This window comes from Panulirus ornatus, chromosome 64 (assembly GCF_036320965.1).
Source record: "Panulirus ornatus isolate Po-2019 chromosome 64, ASM3632096v1, whole genome shotgun sequence".
NCBI classification, from domain to species: domain Eukaryota; kingdom Metazoa; phylum Arthropoda; class Malacostraca; order Decapoda; family Palinuridae; genus Panulirus; species Panulirus ornatus.
In genome coordinates, this window is record NC_092287.1 from 22,532,166 (window position 1) to 22,556,141 (window position 23,976).

At 38.9% G+C, this 23,976-nt stretch overlaps 1 protein-coding gene across 4 annotated transcripts in view; it reads left to right on the forward strand.

The window, feature by feature from the left end:
* The window catches only part of cutlet (chromosome transmission fidelity protein 18 homolog), a 51,535-nt gene that overhangs the window by 15,898 nt on the left and 11,661 nt on the right, over positions 1-23,976 (forward strand). For all 4 annotated transcript variants that reach the window (XM_071656925.1, XM_071656927.1, XM_071656926.1 and 1 more), the window contains exons 9-15: positions 746-967; positions 8,757-8,953; positions 11,661-11,789; positions 15,973-16,092; positions 16,942-17,167; positions 18,791-18,961; positions 23,781-23,930. In XM_071656925.1, the coding sequence (XP_071513026.1) occupies positions 746-967; positions 8,757-8,953; positions 11,661-11,789; positions 15,973-16,092; positions 16,942-17,167; positions 18,791-18,961; positions 23,781-23,930 (1,215 nt within the window). The remainder of the gene's footprint in view (positions 1-745; positions 968-8,756; positions 8,954-11,660; positions 11,790-15,972; positions 16,093-16,941; positions 17,168-18,790; positions 18,962-23,780; positions 23,931-23,976) is intronic.

Consider the following 23,976-nt stretch of genomic DNA (forward strand, 5'->3'; position numbering starts at 1 on the left):
CTGCCAGATCCACTCCCAGATATCTAAAACACTTCACTTCCTCCAGTTTTTCTCCATTCAAACTCACCTCCCAATTGAATTGACCCTCAACCCTACTGTACCTAATAACCTTGCTCTTATTCACATTTACTCTTAACTTTCTTCTTTCACACACTTTACCAAACTCAGTCACCAGCTTCTGCAGTTTCTCACATGAATCAGCCACCAGCGCTGCATCATCAGCGAACAACAACTGACTCACTTCCCAAGCTCTCCCATCCCCAACAGACTTCATACCTGCCCCCCTTTCCAAAACTCTTGCATTCACCTCCCCAACAACCCCATCCACAAACAAACCAAACAACCATGGAGACATCACACACCCCTGCTGCAAACCTACGTTCACTGAGAACCAATTACTTTCCTCTCTTCCTACACGCACACATGCCCCACATCCTCGATAAAAACTTTTCACTGCTTCTAACAACTTGCCTCCCACACCATATATTCTTAATACCTTCCACAGAGCATCTCTATCAACTCTATCATATGCCTTCTCCGGATCCTTAAATACTACATACAAATCCACTTGCTTTTCCAAGTATTTCTCACATACATTCTTCAAAGCAAACACCTGATCCACACATCCTCCACCACCATATATATATATATATATATATATATATATATATATATATATATATATATATATATATATATATATATATGTGTGTGTGTGTGTAATCTTATGTACCTTTTTCAACAGGTTATCCTCCTCTGTGGACCACCAGGCTTAGGGAAAACCACCCTAGCTCACATTATTGCCCGTCATGCAGGGTACAACGTGGTAGAAATGAATGCCAGTGATGATAGATCAGTTGATACATTTCGAACTAACTTGGAAAATGCAACATCAATGAAGTCAGTGTTAGGACCCGACCCACGACCAAACTGTTTGATCATAGATGAAATTGATGGTGCCCCTCCTGTAAGTTGTATTTTTTTTTTTTTTTCAAGATATTTATATTCCTGTAAGGTAGATTATGTATCTAATGCAGTTATTATGCCTAATCACCACCAACAGGTAAGCTTTGTAATTGTTCAGTAGACAGAAGATGAAGTTGACTGAAGTAAAACAACCATTCAGTTGGTTTAATGTAGTTGGATTTGTTAGAAATTTTTATTTGACTTCACTACTTTATAGACCATGCATTTGTGTATTCTGTTGATGCATCCTCCCAAAGTGCTTTGTTTGGAAGAAAAAGATTTTGTTGGAAAAGAATCATGTCTTTGTTAAGGCATATAGAAATGATATACCATATATACTTGTCTATATGTCTGCCTCGTGTATAGGTTGACCCTTGATTTTTGGCTGAGTTTTTGAGGATGATGAAACATCACATTAGGGGAATAAAGCCCCATATTTTCTGGCATATAAAACTTGTTTTAGAAATTCCTCTTTGAAAAACACTATGTCCCATAAACTGAGGGTTGCTGAGCCTGAAACACCAAACACCAAAGGCAAATTGTTTACCATTGGTTATTACAGCACATTACACTGAAACTCGGATAGTTTCTGCAAAAAGGTTGTATATGTCCATTCAAGTATTTATTCAAGTCAGTTAGGATAGAATATTATTATAATAGAAAAATTTTTAAACTTGAAAATCATTTGAAAAGTGATTATGGTAAAAAAAATTTGAACAAGGAAAGAAAGTGAGTCGATTGTTTTTGTCATGATTTTATCCCACTGTCACCTGTAATATGTATGTCATTTATGTGGAGATATATCATTTCCATGAATGATTATATCAAGCATAGTATGAATGAATATCATTGAAATATAACAGTATTTTAACCAAAAACTATTAATAAAACAAGTAACATCTCTTGAACATCAGAAGGTTAGGTAAAGTCTTTTGTTTTTGTCACATATTTTATCCTATTTTACAATGAAAGACATCCCATTTCAGCAAAACTACTATTGATTTCTGAGAATATATTAATTCAGGCACAGTTAGGGTAAAATATACTTGTGATTTTAGTTTTTCACTGAAAAAGATTAGAAAATAATTCAAATCTTTGCATTGAAACTAGCAAGGAAATTAGGTATCACAAATTTTGAGGTGAACCATGGTTGGTGCACAAGATTTATGAAAAGAAAAATTTTTTGCACTGAGATGGAGAATGGATATCTCACAGCGTCTTCCACAGGAATGCATATAGACTTTTGTGTGTTGGAAACATGGACGAAAGGTCCATGAATTTTGATATGCCAGTCAGTCAAACAGTGAATAGAGCAGTTAAAACTACTGTACATGAAAAATCAAGATTCACAGTTTTGCAATCATGTATGGCTGACAGCAGATGTTTCCAAAAGATATAATTATCCTTGTGCATGAGAAAGGATGGATGGATGAAGGCGGCATACAAACATGGCAGAAAAAAGTCTGGAACTTTTGACCAGGGGGACTACACACAGAAAAAGTCTTCCTTGTGGCATATGTTTTGGTCACATCTTTAAACAGTGTTACTGCTGGGATTAGGAAGGAAAACACTGATATACCTGTGATTCCTGGTGGATTGACAATTCTTGTCCACTCACTGGATTTTTCCAAAAACAAACCATTCAAAGATGCAATGAGAGTGAAGTGGAACATTTGGAGATAAGACATACACAAAACAAGTCAACATCCAAGCTCCAGCACTAGCAACATTATGTGAATGTATTGTAGAGGCCTGGGATACAATCAGACCAGAAACTGCAGTGAAATCTTCTAAGAAATATGGTATTTGGAATGATCTTGATGGAACTTTATATAAAATGGCTTGTTGTGGGATTATGAGGCTAATGACAGCATGATTGAGAATGAAGATAGTGATGATCCTGTGGCTGATGATGATGTTGAGCCATATGATGATGCTGTTCAGGGGGAGGACTGGGAGGAGCTGTTTGGTGCTGAAGATGATGACATGGAAAATGATTTTGATGGATTTTAATGAAAATATTCAGAAATATGGTAACGTAGTTTTCATTTGTTTCAAATAAAGTTAACAAAAATTGATGTTTCAAATTTAATGAACAAAAATTGTTATTCCTATAAATGAACGTAAAAATGAATACTGTACGTTTTACATCGTCCTGTGCTACCATACCGTGACTTATCATGCATTTGGCTACCTTGGGCTTGCTATGATGAAGCAGATCTGCCCTGGGAACTTTGCCAACACTCAACAGCTGTTGGTGCATTGTGTATTGTTGTAAGCAATATGAGATTGAGGTGGATAGTTTTTTTTTTTTTTTTTTTCTTTTTTTTGCCGCTGTCTCCCGCATTAGCGAGGTAGTGCAAGGAAACAGACAAAAGAATGGCCCAAACCGCCCACATACACATGTATGTACATACACGTCCACACACACAAATATACATACCTATACATCTCAATGTTTTTTTTTTTTTTTTTTTTTTTTTTTTTTTTTTTTTTTTCCCGCTGTCTCCCGCGTTTGCGAGGTAGCGCAAGGAAACAGACAAAAGAAATGGCCCAACCCACCCCCATACACATGTATATACATACACGTCCACACACGCAAATATACATACCTACACAGCTTTCCATGGTTTACCCCAGACGCTTCACATGCCCTGATTCAATCCACTGACAGCACGTCAACCCTGGTATACCACATCGATCCAATTCACTCTATTCCTTGCCCGCCTTTCACCCTCCTGCATGTTCAGGCCCCAATCACTCAAAATCTTTTTCACTCCATCTTTCCACCTCCAATTTGGTCTCCCACTCAATGTACACATATATATACACACAGACATATACATAATTCATACTGTCTGCCTTTATTTGTTCCCATCGCCACCCCGCCACACATGGAATAATATCCCCCTCCCCCCTCATGTGTGTGAGATAGCGCTAGGAAAAGACACCAAAGGCCCCATTCGTTCACACTCAGTCTCTAGCTGTCATGTAATAATGCACCGAAACCACAGCTCCCTTTCCACATCCAGGCCCCACACAACTTTCCATGGTTTACCCAAGATGCTTCACATGCCCTGATTCAATCCATTGACAGCACGTCGACCCCAGTATACCACATCGTTCCAATTCGCTCCATTCCTTGCACGCATTTCACCCTCCTGCATGTTCAGGCCCCGATCACTCAAAATCTTTTTCACTCCATCTTTCCACTTAAAATTTGGTCTCCCACTTCTCCTCCTTCCCTCCACCTCCGACACATATATCCTCTTGGTCAATCTTTCCTCACTCATTCTCTCCATGTGACCAAACCATTTCAAAACACCCTCTTCTGCTCTCTCAACCACACTTTTTATTTCCACACATCTCTCTTACCCTTACATTACTTACTCGATCAAACCACCTCACACCACATATTGTCCTCAAACACCTCATTTCCAGCACATCCACCCTCCTGCGCACAACTCTATCCATAGCCCACGCCTCGCAACCATACAACATTGTTGGAACCACTATTCCTTCAAACATACCCATTTTTGCTTTCCGAGATAATGTTCTCGACTTCCAAACATTCTTCAATGCTCCCAGAATTTTCGCCCCCTACCCCACCCTATGATTCACTTCCTCTTCCATGGTTCCATCCGCTGCCAGATCCACTCCCAGATAGTTATATAAGTGTGAATTATCAAAAAGGTTTTCGTTACCAGTATTTTTTGTAAATCTATGGGTACTTTGATACCGTATATGAAAAGTTTGCCTGAGCTAAGAACTTCGACATAGACTGCTGAAAGCAAGTTGTAAGGTAAGTTAGTGTAGTGTAAGTTGGTGAGCTTCATCTGCTGAAGGCACTGCAGAGCTTTTCATTACTAATTGGTATATATTTTACATTTCCATTGTCCACTGGCAGTAACTGGTAAATATTTTTCATGTCTGAAGCTAAAAGCTGCTCCTAGTCCTTCCCATCATGCATGGATTTCAACCTAACGAAACTGTTACCCATGTATAGGTCAACCCCCAATTTTTTGCCAAAAGATTTGGTCTTAAAAATTAAACTATACAAGAGTAGAATCACTCCACCAACATGATTTCTGTGTGATGTCTTGTTCAGATGGAAAGGTAATTGAACTGGCAGTAAAGTGAAGTAAGAACCAAAGAAACTGTTTCACACTAGTGATTGAAATTCAGGAAAGTAGTGACTAAAGTATGGGTGGATTGGAGGCATGTGGTTTTGTACGTTAAGAAAGACATACAGAATATGTACCATTTCATTAGAACTGTTTTACACCTTGAACATAAAGTAAAGTAAGTGATTAGAAGCCTGATAAAAAAGGATTTGTTCATTGTATTGCCCTGAGTAAAGTATTATGCGATTTGTCTTTAACACTGTAACGGCAGCATGCATCATTAGATGAAATATTGGGGAATGGCAGCTCACATCAAATGATTTGCTAACTTTTCCCATCTTTGTTTGGATATTAAGCTGAATCATCATACAGGTCTTTTCTGTCACAGGAAGGTGCAGGAAAAAATTCTACTTTCCTTAGTACCACTCCCGTCACCATTATAGGCACATGGCCATTGACCTGCAGGTCATGTGTACACAGTGAACCTGTAGAAAATGTGTGGATTGTTTGGTGACTTCAGCAGTAAGGAGGAATGCTTATCATATGCCTCAGTTGATGAGGAATTAAAGAAGAATAGCATTAGAAATACAAAAAATAAAGTAACTTAGAGAATGTTATGTAAAAGATTATGTTAGGAGAAGGGAGGCCAGCACATGAGATGTTCCTCTCTTTGGGCTTGTGAACGAACAGAAATGCAACCACATACTGCTCCAACCTGCATTCAACAGTGGACCAGGCCAACACAAAGATAATTATAACTTACTGTATAGCGTCTCCTGCTTTTGCACGCTAACCTATCAACTAATAAGAAAGATATTTTCTGTACACCCTGGTGGACTGTCCATGCTATGGGCATCCTTTAAGGGTTACCAATGATAGAATGAAACATCTTGTGAACTCATCCATGGATGAAACATTGATTATCTTTCCTGCTTCTGTACCAAGTATTCCAGCTATTGCTAACTGGTAGGGTTGTTGGAAGAATTTCTCCACAGTGTATTCATGTCACTGTGCAGTTCTAAACATCTTTTTTTTAGAGAAAGGCACCATTCATGGACACTGGTACCCATATTTTTGCAGGGGCTATTGGAAATGAAGAAAAAGTGATACCTATTTTTCAAGTGTTCTCGTATCATAAAAGATGAGAGGTTGTAGAAACCAGAAAAAACTTACATTAGAAGTTAAGAAGAGTTCTGAAGGCCAACTTTGAGGGGAAAGAAGTAGACACTTTAGTGGCAAAGCCTTAGATTTCTAACCCTTACATAGAGCAATACTCTCATAGCAGTGTTTCACTTGAGTCTTTGCAGTTCAGACAGATTTGAAAAAAGTACAAATTTTTAATGTTTATCAAGAAGACCACATTGGTTAAGAAGATGAAGTACAAATGTGGATCTAAGAAAGGGAAATATTTTGTATCTAAGGAAAGCCTGCCATCAATGGAAGTGAAAATGAACTAAAAAGGCTTTTATGCCCTTTAGTGACATACACATATGAGTGCTTTCATATGTTATTCACAAATCAAATAGTTTGGCATGAGGTATATACGGGTGAGGAATTCTTACTCTTTGAGTTGTATGGGATAACTTGGGAAGGGACCCAAACACTCTATATTAATTTTGTGGTACATTATGTTCTTTATTTGTAATGTGTGTTCTTTTATATAGTATCTTTTTATTACAAATATGTCCTTCAGTAGTTTATTGTAATACTGTTTTGTTTGTGTGAATTTTATCTCTTGTTTGTGATACTAATGAATTTGGTGTTACTGTATGTCAGATTGAGATCAACACTGATTGCCTGAGCTGTATTTGATGCTAGTGAGATTCATTATTATAAGTAAAAGAAAGGTGGAATCTGAGAGTGACACCGTGGCTAGATATGTGAAAATAGATTGCGATGAATGAGATTTATGTTGGTAGCATAGACTGTTTGGTATAGTTTGCAGTGGCTTAAGGTAGTAACTAAATATTTACATCTGACTTACTTAATCCTGTTCCAATTATATGTGAAATGGTTTCGTATTCAATTGATTTTAGAGGGCTTGCTGGTGTTATTAACTGTACAGCAGTAATATGATGTTTCAGGGAATTTCATACCGTTATCTTATTTCTCCCATAGATAGGGAGGTAAATATAAGGGTCTTGGGAGGGGGCAAGTATGCAGTCTGTAGGGGATGCGGGAGGTGGCCTGGTAAGTGAGTCAGTTGTTTTTTCTTGATGGCAGATTTGGGTGAGAAACTAAAAGTTGGTTACTGAGTTTGGGAGAGTATGTGAAAGGATAGAATTGTGAGTAAATGTGAGGAAAAGCAAAATTATGGGGTTTGGCAGGGTAAAAGGGCAGAATAGTTGGGATATCAGTTTGAAATGGAGAAAATTTGGAGGAAGTGAAGTATATTAAATAACTGGGGGTGGGCATAGCAGCAAATGGAACTATAGAAGCAGGAGTGAGTAATGAGGTGGTTGAGGGGGTGAAGGTTCTGGAAGCATTGAAGAATGTGTGGAAAGAGAGGTCATTATTAGGGAGGACAAAAGTGGGTGTGTTTGAAGGTATAGTAGTCCCAATATCAGTATATGGATGTAAGGCATGGGCTGTAGATGAGGATGTTTGGAGGAGGGTGGAAGCATTGGAAATAAAATGCTTAAGGACAGTGTGTGGTGTGAGATGGTGTGATTAGATGAGCAATAAAAGGATAGAGTTGTAAAGACTGTGATTGAGAGAACAGGAGGGTGTCCTGAAATAGTTTGAAGAGAGGTTGACAAAGAGGATGTATCTGTTGAAAGTGGAGGGGACAAAGTGAAGGGGGAGACCAAATTGGAGATGGAAGGATGGAGTGAAAAAGATATGAGTGATCAGGGCCTAAACATGCAAGAGGGTGAAAGACATGCATGGGATAGAGTGAAATTTTGTAGTATACAGGGATCGACATGCTGTCAGTGGACTGAATTAGGGCATTTGAAGTGGTTAGGGGAAACCATGGAAAGGTCTGTGGGGCTTGGTTGTGGATAGGGGGCTTTAGTTTCCGTGCATTCCACATGATGGTAAGAGAATGGATGGGAGCAACTGTGGCCTCTCTTCTTTTGATGTGGAAAACGGTGATTAAGTATGGAAAAAATAGAATCAACTTACATATCTGTAGAGGACTGCCAGAAAATAGAAAACTGCTATTATTAGGAAAATTGATAAGAGGATGTTGATCAAAGGATGTCTGATTAGTTCACAGATTTGAAATGGATGTCCAAGCTTAAAGTCAAATTGTAAGGAGGATTGACTGATAGAGGTACATGTGAGACTGCAAAAGATAATTTTTTGTTGATAATCAAGGGTGTGAATGTTTACAATTATTGCATTATGAAAGAATGAATATGTAGAACGAGAATTTCCGGGAGTCTGCAAAGTACTAGCATTAAAGCAGAATTATTTTTCCTTAGAATGGTTGGTGTATCATGTTGCATTCCTTTCATATCTTTTGTCTTACACTACCTTGATAAATCTTCATGTGAACTAGTACAATCAAAAACATTTCTTGCTCTGGAGGATTAGAATTAAGATATCTTCTGCAGCTATCCATCAATTTGTCTTTCACTACTTTGATAAATCTTCATGTAAACTAGTACAATCAAAAACATTTCTTGCTCTGGAGAATTAAAGTTAAGATGTCTTCTGCAGCCATCCATCAACCTTCTTGTAAACATGCTCAGTGGAAAAGACATTGGTGGGAAAGGCAAGAAGGGAAAGAAGAAGGATGGATTAGTTATTTTGCAGAGGCCAGTTATTTGTATCTGCAATGAGCTTTATACCCCAGCTCTACGATCTCTTCGCCAAATAGCTCTTGTAATTCAGTTTCCACCAACTCAGACTGCTAGGTAAGTTCCTATCATTGCTAAATCTATAAAGTACCTGTAACATATCTGTGTTTTTCTTGATCTCTACATCCCTGAAATAGATCTTTTGCTACAGGATGCCTTTATTATAAATGTCAATTTTTACATTCTTGACTTTTGTCTCAGCACTGTATTATCAGAGGCTGAACTTTAACATACAAGATGTTTGTGTGCAAAATGCAGCTGTATTACATGTCTGATAGCCAGACCACGGAATGTATTAGTTTTGTTGATGGTGCCATTGGTGTGGTTAGTTTTTCAGAGAGAGAGGAGTACATACCTGAGTACCTACAATAAGAATATTTTTCGGGAGGAAGAGGTTAGATGTAGTGCTCATTACGTGTGCTTTGTATTTTACAATGATTTATTTCCTTGCAGCCGTGTACATTGCATACACAATTGTATGCCTTGGGTTCATCTGGAACAGTTTTTATTAAATTTTCTTGTCTTCTTGGTAAGGCTTCACTACTCCTTGCAGATTTTTTATTTCACTAGGCAGAATTTTGAATATCTCATCTTGCTGGGATTTTCATTTATTGGTGTTTATTTAATATACTCCATGAAATTTTTGTAGATTCAATTGTTCTCTTTATTAGTATAATAAACTTTTTAGACAATATATTTTTTGTTGTTCAAACCAGATCTCTTTCCTTTATGACAATTTGAATGTAGAAACATGATGCGAGATACACTTATTTGTTGGGCAATTCTATGACAAGTCATAGTACATTGTTATGTAACACAATATAGTCTAACATCTTACAATTTAGGGCAGTGCTGCATCACTCAGTGATCATAGTGATCGGAGTGGCTCGCAATGGCTGCAGTTGGCTGCATTGGCTAAGGGTTGAGACAAGGACAACCTACATTACCTGCTGGGCACGTGACTCCTTCAGTCATCATGTGCTTTGCAGGTAACGTAGGTTTTCCTTGTCTCAACCCTTAGCCACTGCAGCCCATTGCAGCCATTACTAGCCACTATGATCACTGAGTGATGCCCTAAATTGTAAGATGTTTAGACTGTGTCGTGTTGGGTTTGAGTGTAACAGTGTATTATAACTTGTCATAGAATTGCCCAACAAATAAGTGTATCTTGTATCATTTTCTATGGTCAAATTGTCATAAAGGAAAGAGATCTTCTGGTTTGAAATCTTACCTGGAATGTGGATGTGGAATGTTAAGTGTTAATGTAAATACTTGTGCCCAATTAATGCTTTTTTTTTATCTTGTACTCTTTATTTCTTGTATTATATGTAGTTTTAACTCTGGCATTTAATTTAATCCCATGACTTTAAGATATTTTCATCCAGTGTGCATATCAAATACATTGACGACTCTGTCAGGATCGTAACAGAACTTTAAAGTTATTTTTATAATAGCTCTTCTACATTTTTTCACAAGGTGTATTTTTGATCAATTTTGACGTTTATTTACATTTGTCTTACTTGTAATACATCAAGTTTTCTTCAACCCTTTTGTATATCATATCTATTCATTATATTTTTACTAAGTCTGGTGTCATCTGCAGAACATTATTGTATTATTTCTTTACGTTCTCTTCTATTATTTCTAATATTGCATCTTCTCCAGATATTGTTCCATTTGATTTTTTTCTTTTTCAAGCTCCAATCACAGATGAAAGTCCACATTAAGGCTAGTCTAAGTGAAATATGAAAATGAGTTAAAGAGAGAGAGGGAAATGAAGAAAATTAAGGGAAAGTGGAAAATCTGCCCTTTGAAAATGGGTTGGTGAAAGAAAAGTAAAGTACTTGTTGATGAGTGTTATGTTAGAGATAGATTGTATGTTTGTGGACTTAATGCCAGCAACCCACATGTGTTTGAGGTAAAAGGAAAAGACAGTATCTTGGGCCAGTGAGAGGAACTTGACAGCCACCGCAGTGCTGTCTCATTGCACCTCCATCTTGAACTCCCCTAGTTACCAGGCACTAGTGCCTCCCAAGTTGGTAGTTGCCTTCCACCTTCTACACAGAGGAGGCCGAGAAGGTGTTGGAAGGGTGGAGTGGAGGAGGCTTTGGGGCAATACGGCCAAACATTCAGGGGAGTGAAAGGCATACATTGGATAGAATTGATTAGATCAGTGGAGTATATGGGGAGATCAAGGCAAATAAAGCAGTGATGATAAACTGAGGAGTGGTCTTCTGGGGTTTGGCTGTGTGTCGTTGTCTCTGTTTTTGCTGCATCATAAATGTCATTGCTTTTTCTTTCTGATACATCACAAATGCAGGAAAGACAGTTATAAAAAGAGCGTTCATCACTATCTTATATTCGATATTTATTTTTTTTGGTGTTTTACTCACTTATTCAGACTTGCATCTCAGGTTAAAAGACATAGCAGGTGTGCTGCTTTTGACTGAGGCCACATGCACCATTCTATGGGGAATGTTTGTAGAACTTATGTTCTCTTCCCAAACCCTGGAGGTTAGGTAAAAGAGCAAGGACTCTCAACCCTGTTCGGTAAACTTATTACCCTGCTACAGTTAAAAAGTATGTTTCCCCCTCTGTGATAATATGAAGAGTCAGTTTATGATTAGATTAGGTTATGATCTCTTTTGGATATGCTGTAACTTTTATCCTTGACAAGTGGTATAAACATAATTCCTGTGAGCCTCTGATAAAGATGTGCTTTATTCAAATGATGATAATGATGGTTATTTCATTTTTATTTTAGGCTGGCACAACGGCTTCTTGAGATTAGTAGAAAACGTCAATTAAAAGCTGATTTAACAGTCCTGATGGCATTATGTGATAAGACAGAGAATGACATCCGATCCTGTCTTTCAGTCCTTCAATTTGTCAGGTACTGTATACCAGAGTTCCACTTTTTTTTTTTATCTTTCTATCTATATCTCTTGGTGCCCATTCCCTCCAGGAACTGCCATCAAGGGGTTAGCCACAGCAAAATAGTTCCCACTTATCCCTGAGCTTACATACCTCCTTCCCATACACCATTCCACACATTCTTCCCCCATTTTCACCCTCCAGAACTCGTCTACACTATTTTTCCATGTAAAAAGTAGTCATACACTCCTTGTAAACTCCCCATCTTGCATTCTTTTCACATGCCTAAACCACCTTAAAGTATTATGTTTCACCCACTCTACCACTGCACAATTCATTCTCTTCGCATTCCGTGCCATACCAAATCTCTCATCAACCCATCATTACTGTATTTTTTTATTACTGGATATTTTACCAGTTAAATGCTCTTTACTACAAGAATTATTGTTTTTGCAGCCATACCTTGTCAGAAATGTAGAATAACAAAAATCACCCATTTCAGGCTTGCAGGTGTATTTTTCATATTCATACGATGCAAATATGTTATATTTCACTTGTTTCCTTTGGTTACATGCAATATTGGTACATACAGTATCTTGTTCACTTATGCATAATGCCAACCCAGGTCCAGTGTCAGTGTCTTAATGTGAAACAGAAACCTCCATGGTAACATAAGTTTTTTTTTTTTTTTTTTTTTTTTTTTTTTTTTTTTTGCTGCTGCTGTCTCCCATGTTTGCGGGGTAGCGCAAGGAAACAGACGAAAGAAATAGCCCAACCCACCCCCATACACATGTATATACATATGTCCACACATGCAAATATACATACCTACACAGCTTTCCATGGTTTACCCCAGACGCTTCACATGCCCTGATTCAACCCACTGACAGCACGTCAACCCCGGTATACCACATCGATCCAATTCACTCTATTCCTTGCCCTCCTTTCACCCTCCTGCATGTTCAGGCCCCGATCACACAAAATCTTTTTCACTCCATCTTTCCACCTCCAATTTGGTCTCCCACTTCTCGTTCCCTCCACCTCCGACACATATATCCTCTTGGTCAATCTTTCCTCACTCATTCTCTCCATGTGCCCAAACCATTTCAAAACACCCTCTTCTGCTCTCTCAACCACGCTCTTTTTATTTCCACACATCTCTCTTACCCTTAGGTTACGTACTCGATCAAACCACCTCATACCACACATTGTCCTCATTTTTTATTTTTTGCTTTGTCGCTGTCTCCCGCGTTTGCGAGGTAGCGCAAGGAAACAGACGAAAGAAATGGCCCAACCCACCCCCATACACAATGTATATACATACACGTCCACACACGCAAATATACATACCTATACATCTCAATGTACACATATATATACACACACAGACACATACATATATACCCATGCACACAATTCACACTGTCTGCCTTTATTCATTCCCATCGCCACCTCGCCACACATGGAATACCATCCCCCTCCCCCCTCATGTGTGCGAGGTAGCACTAGGAAAAGACAACAAAGGCCCCATTCGTTCACACTCAGTCTCTAGCTGTCATGCAATAATGCCCTGAAACCACAGCTCCCTTTCCACATCCAGGCCCCACACAACTTTCCATGGTTTACCCCAGACGCTTCACATGCCTTGATTCAATCCACTGGCAGCACGTCAACCCCGGTATACCACATCGATCCAATTCACTCTATTCCTTGCCCTCCTTTCACCCTCCTGCATGTTCAGGCCCTGATCACACAAAATCTTTTTCACTCCATCTTTCCACCTCCAATTTGGTCTCCCACTTCTCCTCGTTCCCTCCACCTCTGACACATATATCCTCTTGGTCAATCTTTCCTCATTCATTCTCTCCATGTGCCCAAACCATTTCAAAACACCCTCTTCTGCTCTCTCAACCACGCTCTTTTTATTTCCACACATCTCTCTTACCCTTACATTACTTACTCAATCAAACCACCTCACACCACACATTGTCCTCAAACATCTCATTTCCAGCACATCCACCCTCCTGCGCACAGCTCTATCCATAGCCCACGCCTCGCAACCATACAACATTGTTGGAACCACTATTCCTTCAAACATACCCATTTTTGCTTTCCGAGATAATGTTCTCGACTTCCACACATTCTTCAAGGCTCCCAGGATTTTCGCCCCCTCCCCCACCCTATGATCCACTTCCGCTTCCATGGTTCCATCTGCTGCCAGATCCACTCCCAGATATCTAAAACACTTTACTTCCTCCAGTTTTTCTCCATTCAAACTTACTTCTTGCTTTATCACATTGCACATTAAACTGGTTTGCCTTGTCACCAAAGTCTTTCACTCACACCACTGCACACAAAATCCCTCTATCAAACACCATCACAAATCACTCTTATGGCATCTTTTCTCTGTCTAAAATGTCTCTAGCCTGACTAAGTTTTCTTACTATCCACTTCTTGCACAATCTGCCTCTTCTTTGAGCTATATTACTGTACATTTTCTACACTAACTTATCATCGGCTATGTTCTACATAACCACATAATTTTTAAGATTTTCATCCATATGCCTTTCTAATGATTTCATGCTTTTATGTATCTTTCTCACTTCTTCATTCTGTAGTCCAGTTATCTTCCTAATACAAAATATACTGCTCTTCTAGTATTTTTCATTTATACTGACTTAAAGAAACTGTAGTTTCAGGTCCTTACATCAAGGGTGGGATAATACTGTCTCATGCAAGATTCTTATGTACTCTGCCTTTAAATTTCCTCCTTCACAACTTCTAATGCATCTGTGATTTTTCTCTCTTTCTTGCAAGACTTTGCTCTTAACCTCAGTTTTCCCACAACCATTCTTACTAAGCCTGACTCCAAATACTTAAACTAACGCAAGATCTTGCAGCTTTCCACCATGCAAACTGATGTTAAATTGTCAAAATACATGTTGAAAATATTACACAGGGTAATCTTACTTTTTTACACTTAATTGCTCTCTTCCACTTTTGCAAGGTTGCATCAGGAACAAATGAACAATGGCTTCCTTTGCAGACAGACACAGTTGTCATGTATATTGTAACAAAACCAGTGCCTACTGCCCAACAGACTGTTCTTTGGTTTATATTAACCACTTTGTATACCCTAGTTCAGCCCATTTATGTCATGTTGACACTATATTCCATATTGATTCACTTCATTCTATCCTGTCACCCTTTTAAATGTTCATGCTCTGATTCCAAGGATTTATTCACTTAGTCCTCAGTCTCCCCTTATCCCTTGCCGCCTCCATTTCTGACCCATAGATTCTTTAAATCCAGTCCTTCTTCATTCATCCTCTCAATGTTGTATGTCTGAACCATTTAGCATACCCTGGTCAGTTTTCTATATCTGTTATTAATTATTACCACACCTCTTTCTTATACTGTCATTCCTTACTTAATGTCTGCCTCAAACCATGTATTGTCTTCAGGCATCTGTTCTCTTCTTTTCTTATGCATTCAACAACTAATACAATTCTGTCAGAGCTATTATACCTTCTCTTGACCTCCTCTTCCACATCCTTCTTAATTCACCCAGGACCTTGTCCCCATATTCCATTCTATAGCTTATTTCAGCTCCCATGATTCCATACATTGTCATGTCCACTCTTAGGTACTTAAAGCACTCATTCAAATTTAGACCATCCTGTCTCAGTACTTTGCTGCACCTCATTACTATGACCATACTTTTATACTCATTTAGTCAACTTTTTTGCGGAATTTCTCTCTGGAAACTCCAAAGTCCATTGCAAGAGTTCGCAATTTTTATCATCTTTCTCAAACACTACATCAAAACAGAATACCATTTTGTCGAACTGTTTTGATTCAGGTAGTAAAACAACATCTGTATACAGCAATTAAGGTAACTTTTACTTTATTTTGCTGTAGTTTAGCAGTACACTGCAATCACTCCGCCTTGCTTTCATTACTTTTTATAGGTAGGGCACTTTTCATGTACCTACACTAAGAAGAATGAATTTAATCTGAAGGTACTTATCTCTGCTAGCTTGTATGTTAGAAAAGTGTTTTTCCTCTTGGACTTACCCATTTCATAACTAGTACTTGTTTTCAATTGGAAATTAAACTACTGAATTGAGGTCATCTCATCCCTGTGAAACCCAGTGTAGCGACAGATTTAAAAAGCCTTTAATGATGATTTATATTTTCAGGAGCACAAAGAAAGATCTAAGCCTTAACGACATTGATAATGCTGCCGTTGGACAAAAAGACTACCAGCGCTCTCTATTTAATGTGTGGCATGACATGTTTTCTATACCCAGACCAAAAAAGTAAGTCTCATTTCTTGGTAGAAGAGGGATAATGGAATGATGTGGTTGTATGAATGGAATAGAAGTAATAATGATTACTGAAGCGGAATATTTGAAAATGGTATCGCATGGAATTTAATGGGAGATTTGAGGTTTGCTTAACGTGTTGTGCGCATGACATATTTTCCATACCCAGGTGAAAAAAGAGATTTACATTATTTGATAAGAGTAATGGGATGGTGTGGTTGTACAATTGGAATAAAATTTTTGATGATTATCGAATTTGAATATTTGGTTTTGGTGTCGCATGGAATTTAATTGGAGATTAAGTGTTGGCTTAGAAAACCTTTACCTTCAAATCCAAATCATTATGTAAGTAATGAGAAAGCCTCTTTTGCCCAAAAGGTACACATACCCTTGTACATCATCTTTTTTTGGCATTAGACAGAGGTGGACATTATACAGAAGGGTGAAAGTGTAAAAAATAGGTAACAATGAAGCTATTTACAATTTTATCCATGTATCACCATTCCTTGATTGCCACTTCCACAGGATGGATTAGGTACATGCAGCCTTCAAAAATCACAGAGAAGCAAGATTTTTTTCTGTAGATTTATTTCCCTTCTCTGGATGGATCACATGACTAAACATGCTGTCTTCTTTTTTATGGACTACAGGAAGGCCAGGAAAATTAGAAGTGTTAAGGAAACAGCATTTTTTTTTAATGATAAATAGGAAATGACCAGCACAAGATTTTTCCTTAGTTAAACATGTATCTGTAGGATAAAACATTACTTGTATTATGAAACTTTGCATCTTCCTTGAAATTATTTTGAAATACAGTATTGCTTTATTATTTCCTTAAAACAGAAAGAGACGTGTGAATCCCCATGAACTTCAACATAATGATGGAATTCTTGTCCCAATGCCAGACCTGAATGGAGATCTTGATAATTTTGGTGATGAAGTATCTCTGGCATCTCGCTTTCAGCGTATGTTAAGGACAACACAGTCATGCGGGGAATATGACAGACTTACTCAAGGATGGTTTGAAAACTACCTCAATATTAAATTTAAGCATACCAATATGGAACCTGTAAGTAACTTCCCTCAAATCTGTTTGCTATTATTTATTCATAGTAATGATGATTAACTTCACCTTATCAGATCACTAAAGTCCAAACATTATCTCTGAAAAATCTCCTCTTTTATTTTTTGGGAGTGCCACAGCAAAGATGTTTCTATCCCTGTATCATGTATACTTTTAGGTCATACTAATCCCATTTATTTCACATGACTTTTCATTAGTTTTTTAATGAATTTTGGATAGATTTAATGAAGCAGGAACTCCTCACCATGATAGAATTGGATGAACTAGTAAGGTCTTTAATCCTTAAACTGACATAAATCATATGTCAGTACACAGTCACCTGCTACATACATCATTTGACACAAGATTTCTGTACCATTTTAGCAAAATGTAGCATATACAAATGCATTCGTAGATTTCAGTATTTCAAGGTAGATTAATGGTATATATGTCATTTTTCATACTTCTAGTAGGTAGTAGTTGGCAGGCAGCCAACGACCAGGTAGGTATGTTACCAGTACTACCAGCCTGGCTTATCAGGAGGGTTAGTGACATCTTAGTGAGCCAGCACTTAAGTAGTTGACAAGTTGCACTCCTCTGACCTAGGTAGCTGTCTTTTCTTTCTGCATCACTAACATGTGGACTATAGCTTTGTGTCCACAAACATACTATCTCTCCATGTCATATGTAACACTTGACAACACTTAACTCACTCAGCTCATTGTACATAACTCTAGGTTTTCCTGCGGTGAGCACTATGTGTTACCCCTGCCTTTTGGCAAAATAGTAGGAGCAGTAGATAGAAGTGGTAGGTAGGAGCATTTGGGCTGGAGCATTAGGTAGAAACATTAAGCAGAAGTAGTAGGTAGGAGCATCAGATAGAAGTAGTCATTAGGAACATTAGGTGGGAGCCTCTGCAAATACTGCACTAGACTTGCCCTCTACCAGTGGCCTGTTAAGGATGAGGCTCTAAAGAATAAGAAGCAGCACTGGAGTTCTTTATTTATGGAGACATCCCCATCTTTGCCTTCACAGACAGTGACCTATCTTTCCACACACTCCTCGTGCACCAAGGACCTTAGCTCCCTTACTCACCCTTAGGTTTATTTCTGCTTTCATGGTTCCGTCTACTGCCTGTCCACTCTTAGGTATCTAAAACACTCAAATTCTTCCAAGTTCTCTCCATTTTCTTCTTTCATACTTGTCCACCGTTTCCAGTGTTAGTGAGGTAGTGCTTGGAACAGATGAAGAAGGGTTGCATTCGCTAACGTCTATTCTGTAGCTGTCATTTGCAATGTACTGAAGTCACAGCCCCCCATCCACAACCAGGCCCCGCACACCTTTCCATGATTTCCCCGGCTACTTCACATACCCTGGTAAATTCCATTGACAGCAAATCATCCCCAGTATACCAAATCATTCCAATTCACTCTATCCTATGCATTTCTTTCACTTCCTTGCATGTTTAGGCCTTGAACCATTTGAAATATTTTTCACTCCACTCTTCCATTTCCAGTTTAGTCTCCCTATCTCCTTTTCCCTTTCTCTTCTAACATGTATCCTCTTTGTCACTTCTGATCACCCATTCTTTCCATATGTCCAAACAGTAATGATTTTACTTATTTTCAGGTTTCAAATGGCCTTGCATGGGCAACATTTATAGATGTGGTTCAAAAGGAGATAATGCATACTCAGTCATGGAGTATGATGGCATTCCTGCCGTATTCATGTGTGGCGTATCACCTGCTATTTGCTACTCACCAGTGGCCTAAAATACATTACCCTAATCAAATGCATGAGGTACTGTTTTGTTTTTATATATACTGTTTCATGGAATACATAATTTTGAAAATTGCTGTCTATGAAGTTTTAAGTTTATTGTTTTCAAGAGATTCTCTGATTCTAGACCCAGATTAAAACATACACCACATACTGTAAGCATAATATTGCCTTTTGGTTGGCTGTATAGATTACTGGTATTTTTCTGTAATGTAATAATTAAAGATAATAAGAGAAACAAGTATGAATATGTACATGTGTATATATGTAAGTGTCTGCGTATGTATGTATATGTCTTTTCCTAGTGCTACCACACACGCACATGGGGAAAGGGGGTGCCATTTCATGTGTGGCGGGGTGGTGGCAGAAATGGATGAAGGTAGCATGTATGAATATGTACAGGTGTATATGGAATAGTGGTTCCAACAATATTATATGGTTGTAAGGCATGGGCTATTGATAGGGTTGTGTGGAGGAGGGTGGATGCGTTAGAAATAAGATGCTTGAGGACAGTATTGTGGCATGAGGTGGTTTGATCGAGTAAGTAATGAATGGGTGAGAGAGATGTGTGGTAATAAAAAGAGTGTGGTTGAGAGAGCAGAAGAGGATGTATTGAAATGGTTTGGTCACATGGAGAGAATGAGTGAGGAAAGATTGACAAAGAGGATATATATGTCAGAGGTGGAGGGAACAAGAAGTGGGAGACCAAATTAGAGGTGGCAGGATGGAGTGAAAAAGATTTTGAGCAATCAGGGCCTGAACACACTGGAGGGTGAAAGACATCCAAGGAATAGAGTGAATTGGAACGATATGGTATACCGGGGTCAACATGCTGCCAATGAATTGAACCAGGGCATCATGTGAAGCGTCGGGTAAACCATGGAAAGTTTTGTTGGGCCTGGATGTGGAAAGGGAGTTGTGGTTTCGATGCATTACACATGACAGCTAGAGACTGAGTGTGAATGAATGTGGCCTTTGTTGTCTTTTCCTAGCGCTACCTCAAGTGCACGTGGGGGAAGGGTGGGTGCCATTTCATGTGTGGCGGGATGGTGGCAGGAATGGATGAAGGCAGCATGTCTGAATATGTACATGTGTATATATGTATATGTCTGTGTATATGTATGTATATGTTGAAATGTATAGGTATGTATATGTGCGTGTGTGGGTGTTTATGTATATACATGTGTATGTGGGTGGGTTGGGCCATTCTTTCATCTGTTTCCTTGCGCTACCTTGCTAAAGGAGGAGACAGCGACATTGTATGATAAAATGTAAAAAATACATATATTTATTATTTGTTATTCTGAGTGCAGAATGGAAAAAGGTGAGAGCAAAGGACGTAAGGGGAAGCAGTGATGGCTTGCGCAAAAGTTGCTTGTGGCATGAGAAGCATGGGAGGTGGGCAGATTAGAAAGGGTAGTGAGTGGTGGGATGAAGAAGTAAGATTATTAGTGAAAGAGAAGACAGAGGCTTTTGGACGGGTTTTGCAAGGAAATAGTGCAAATGACCAGAAGATGTATAAGAGAGAGAGGCTGGAGGTCAAGAGAAAGGTGCAAAAGGTGAAAAAGAGGGCAAATAAGAGTTGGGGTGAGAGAGTATCATTAAATTTTAGGGAGAATTAAAAGATGTTTTGGAAGGAGGTAAATAAAGTGTGTAAGACAAGAGACAAATGGGAACATCAGTGAAGGGGTTGATGGGGAGATGATAACAGGTAGTGGTGATGTGAGAAGGAGATGGAGTGAGTATTTTGAAGGTTTGTTGAATGTGTTAGATAATAAAGTGGCAGATATAGGGTGTTTTGGACGAGGTGGTGTGCAAAGTGAGAGGGTTAGGGAAAATGATTTGGTAAACAGAGAAGAGGTAGTAAAAGCTTTGTGGAAGATAAAAGCCAGCAAGGTAGCGGGTTTGGATGGTATTGCAGTGGAATTTATTAAAAAAGGGGTGACTGTATTGTTGACTGGTTGGTAAGATTATTTAATGTACGTATGACTCATGGTGAGGTGCCTGAGGATTGGCACAGTGCATGCATAGTGCCATTGTACAAAGGCAAAGGGGATAAAGATGAGTGCTCAAATTACAGAGGTATAAGTTTGTTGAGTATTCCTGGTAAATTATATGGGAGGGTATTGATTGAGAGGGTGAAGGCATGTACAGAGCATCAGATTGGGGAAGAGCAGTGTTATTTCCGAGGTGGTAGAGGATGTGTAGATCAGGTGTTTGCTTTGAAGAATGTATGTGAGAAATACTTAGAAAAGCAAATGGATTTGTATGTAGCATTTATGGATCTGGAGAAGGCATATGATAGAGTTGATAGAGATGCTCTGTGGAAGGTATTAAGAATATATGGTGTGGGAGACAAGTTGTTAGAAGCATTGAAAAGTTTTTATCGAGGATGTAAGGCATGTGTGCGAATGGGAAGAGAGGAAAGTGATTGGTTCTTAGTGAATGTTGGTTTGCAGCAGGGGTGTGTGATGTCTCCATGGTTGTTTAATTTGTTTATGGATAGGGTTGTTAGGGAGGTGAATGCAAGAGTTTTGGAGAGAGGGGCAAGTATGCAGTCTGGTGTGGATGAGAGAGCTTGGGAAGTGAGTCAGTTGTTGTTCACTGATGATACAGCGCTGGTGGCTGATTCGGGTGAGAAACTGCAGAAGCTGGTGACTGAGTTTGGTAAAGTGTGTGGAAGAAGAAAGTTGAGAGTAAATGTGAATAAGAGCAAGGTTATTAGGTACAGTAGGGTTGAGGGAGAGTTCAGTTGGGAGGTAAGTTTGAGTGGAGAAGAACTGGAGGAAGTGAAGTGGATCTGGTAGCGGATGGAACCATGGAAGCTGAAGTGAGTCACAGGGTGGGGAGGGGGCAAAAGTTCTGGGAGCATTGAAAATGTGTGGAAGGTGAGAACATTATCCCGGGAAGCAAAAATGGGTATGTTTGAAGGAATAGTGGTTCCAACAATGTTATTTGATTGCGAGGCATGGGCTATAGATAGAGTTGTGCGGAGGAGGTTGGATGTGTTGGAAATGAGATGTTTGAGGACCATATGTGGTGTGAGGTGGTTTGATCGAGTAAGTAATGAAAAGGTAAGAGAGATGTGTGGTAATAAAAAGAGTGTGGTTGAGAGAGCAGAGGAGGGTGTATTGAAATGGTTTGGTCATATGGAGAGAATGAGTGAGGAAAGATTGACAAAGAGGATATATGTGTCAGAGGTGGAGGGAATGAGAAGTGGGAGACCAAATTGGAGGTGGAAAGATGGAGTGAAATAGATTTTGAGTGATCGGGGCCTGAACATGCAGGAGGGTGTAAGGTGTGCAAGGAATAGAGTGATATTGGAACTGTGTGGTATACCGGGGTTGACGTGCTGTCAATGGATTGAACCAGAGCATGTGAAGCAGCTGGGGTAAACCATAGAAAGTTTTGTGGGGCCTGGATGTTGAAAGGGAGCTGTGGTTTCGGTGCATTATCATGACAGCTAGAGACTGAGTGTGAATGAATGTGGCCTTTGTTGTCTTTTCTTAGTGCTACCTTGTTAGCATGTGGGGGGAGGGGGGTTGTCATTTCATGTGTGGCAGGGTGGCGGCAGGAATGAATAAGGGCAGACAGTATGAATTATGTACATATGTATATTTGTATATGTCTGTGTATGTATATATATATATATATGTATACGTTGAAATGTATAGGTATGTATATGTGCGTGTGTGGACGTGTATGTATATACGTGTATATGGGTGGGCTGGGCCATTCTTTCATCTGTTTCCTTGCATTACCTCGCTGACGCGGGAGACAGTGACAAAGTATGATAAATGAATATATAAATATTTGGAAATATTGCATCTCTCATGCTAAACATAGAGGGAAGGAGATGGGCTGGCAAATGTAGGGAGGATATTTAGGGATTTCTTTCTTTCTTGTAACTGAACACTCCTGTAATTTCATACTCAGCATTATTTCATACATAAACATAATGTTGGTGGTGAATAACATGGAAACATGCAGATAAGTGTATGCACGTTGAAAGGCTGGCACATGTAGGGAGTATATGTGAGTTTTATTTTTTCATACATATTTGCCATTTCCTGCTTTAGCGAGGCAGCATAAAGAACAGAGAACCGAGCCTTTGAGGGCAAATCCTCACTTGGCCCCATTCTGTATATCTTCTTTTGGAAAAATAAAATCTGGAGGGGAGGATTTCCAGCTCCCCGCTCCCTTCCCTTTTAGTCGCCTTCTATGACACACAGGGAATACGTGGCAAGTATTCTTTCTCCCCTATCCCCAGGGATAATTTGAGGTTTTTGAGTGGAAGATATCCTTGCACTTTATGTACCATATGTTACCAAAGTTCTTCCTTATCCCAGAATTACAAAAACAAAATTAGGTGCAGTGTTTCTATGATATCCTCCAACAGTGCAAATTGACTGTGGAGGCCTCCTTTGCAGGCCTTCATCCTCCATACTTAGTATTAACCCTTGAAACTCTCACTTATTTTTTCACATTTCTCATGTTATTATCACTTTCCTCACCAGCTGATGCAGATCGTAAGTTTTCTTCATAATAACTTACTCCACTACATCCTGTATTCATGCCTACAGTTCCTCATTTTACTTAACCACAGTCCAGACTTACAGATGAAGTTTGATTGTACATCTTTTCTTATGCCTGTGCACAAGTCCCTATTTTGTAATTTCTGATTTCAGACTTTGTTAAATCGTTTGATTTTGATCTCTCTCTTGATGATCTTTAACTCAGGTTCATATATGGAGCTGAATCACAGCCACACACTTCCATATATGCTTCCTTGGATGTAGTCTGTGATCACTTTTTTCATTAAGTCAGTGTTCTTTCACAGATGAACCAAAAATTGATAAAGAACCAAAACCTGCAAGCATCAATGATAAATGAGATGAGTCCAATGACACGTGGATTTGTGAGAAAAAGATTACTCGTGCTAGATATTCTTCCATATCTCCTTCACGTCATGCAGCCCAATCTTCGCCCAGTAAGTCCGTAGAACCTAGCTGTAAGTCATATGGTAAGTATTTAAT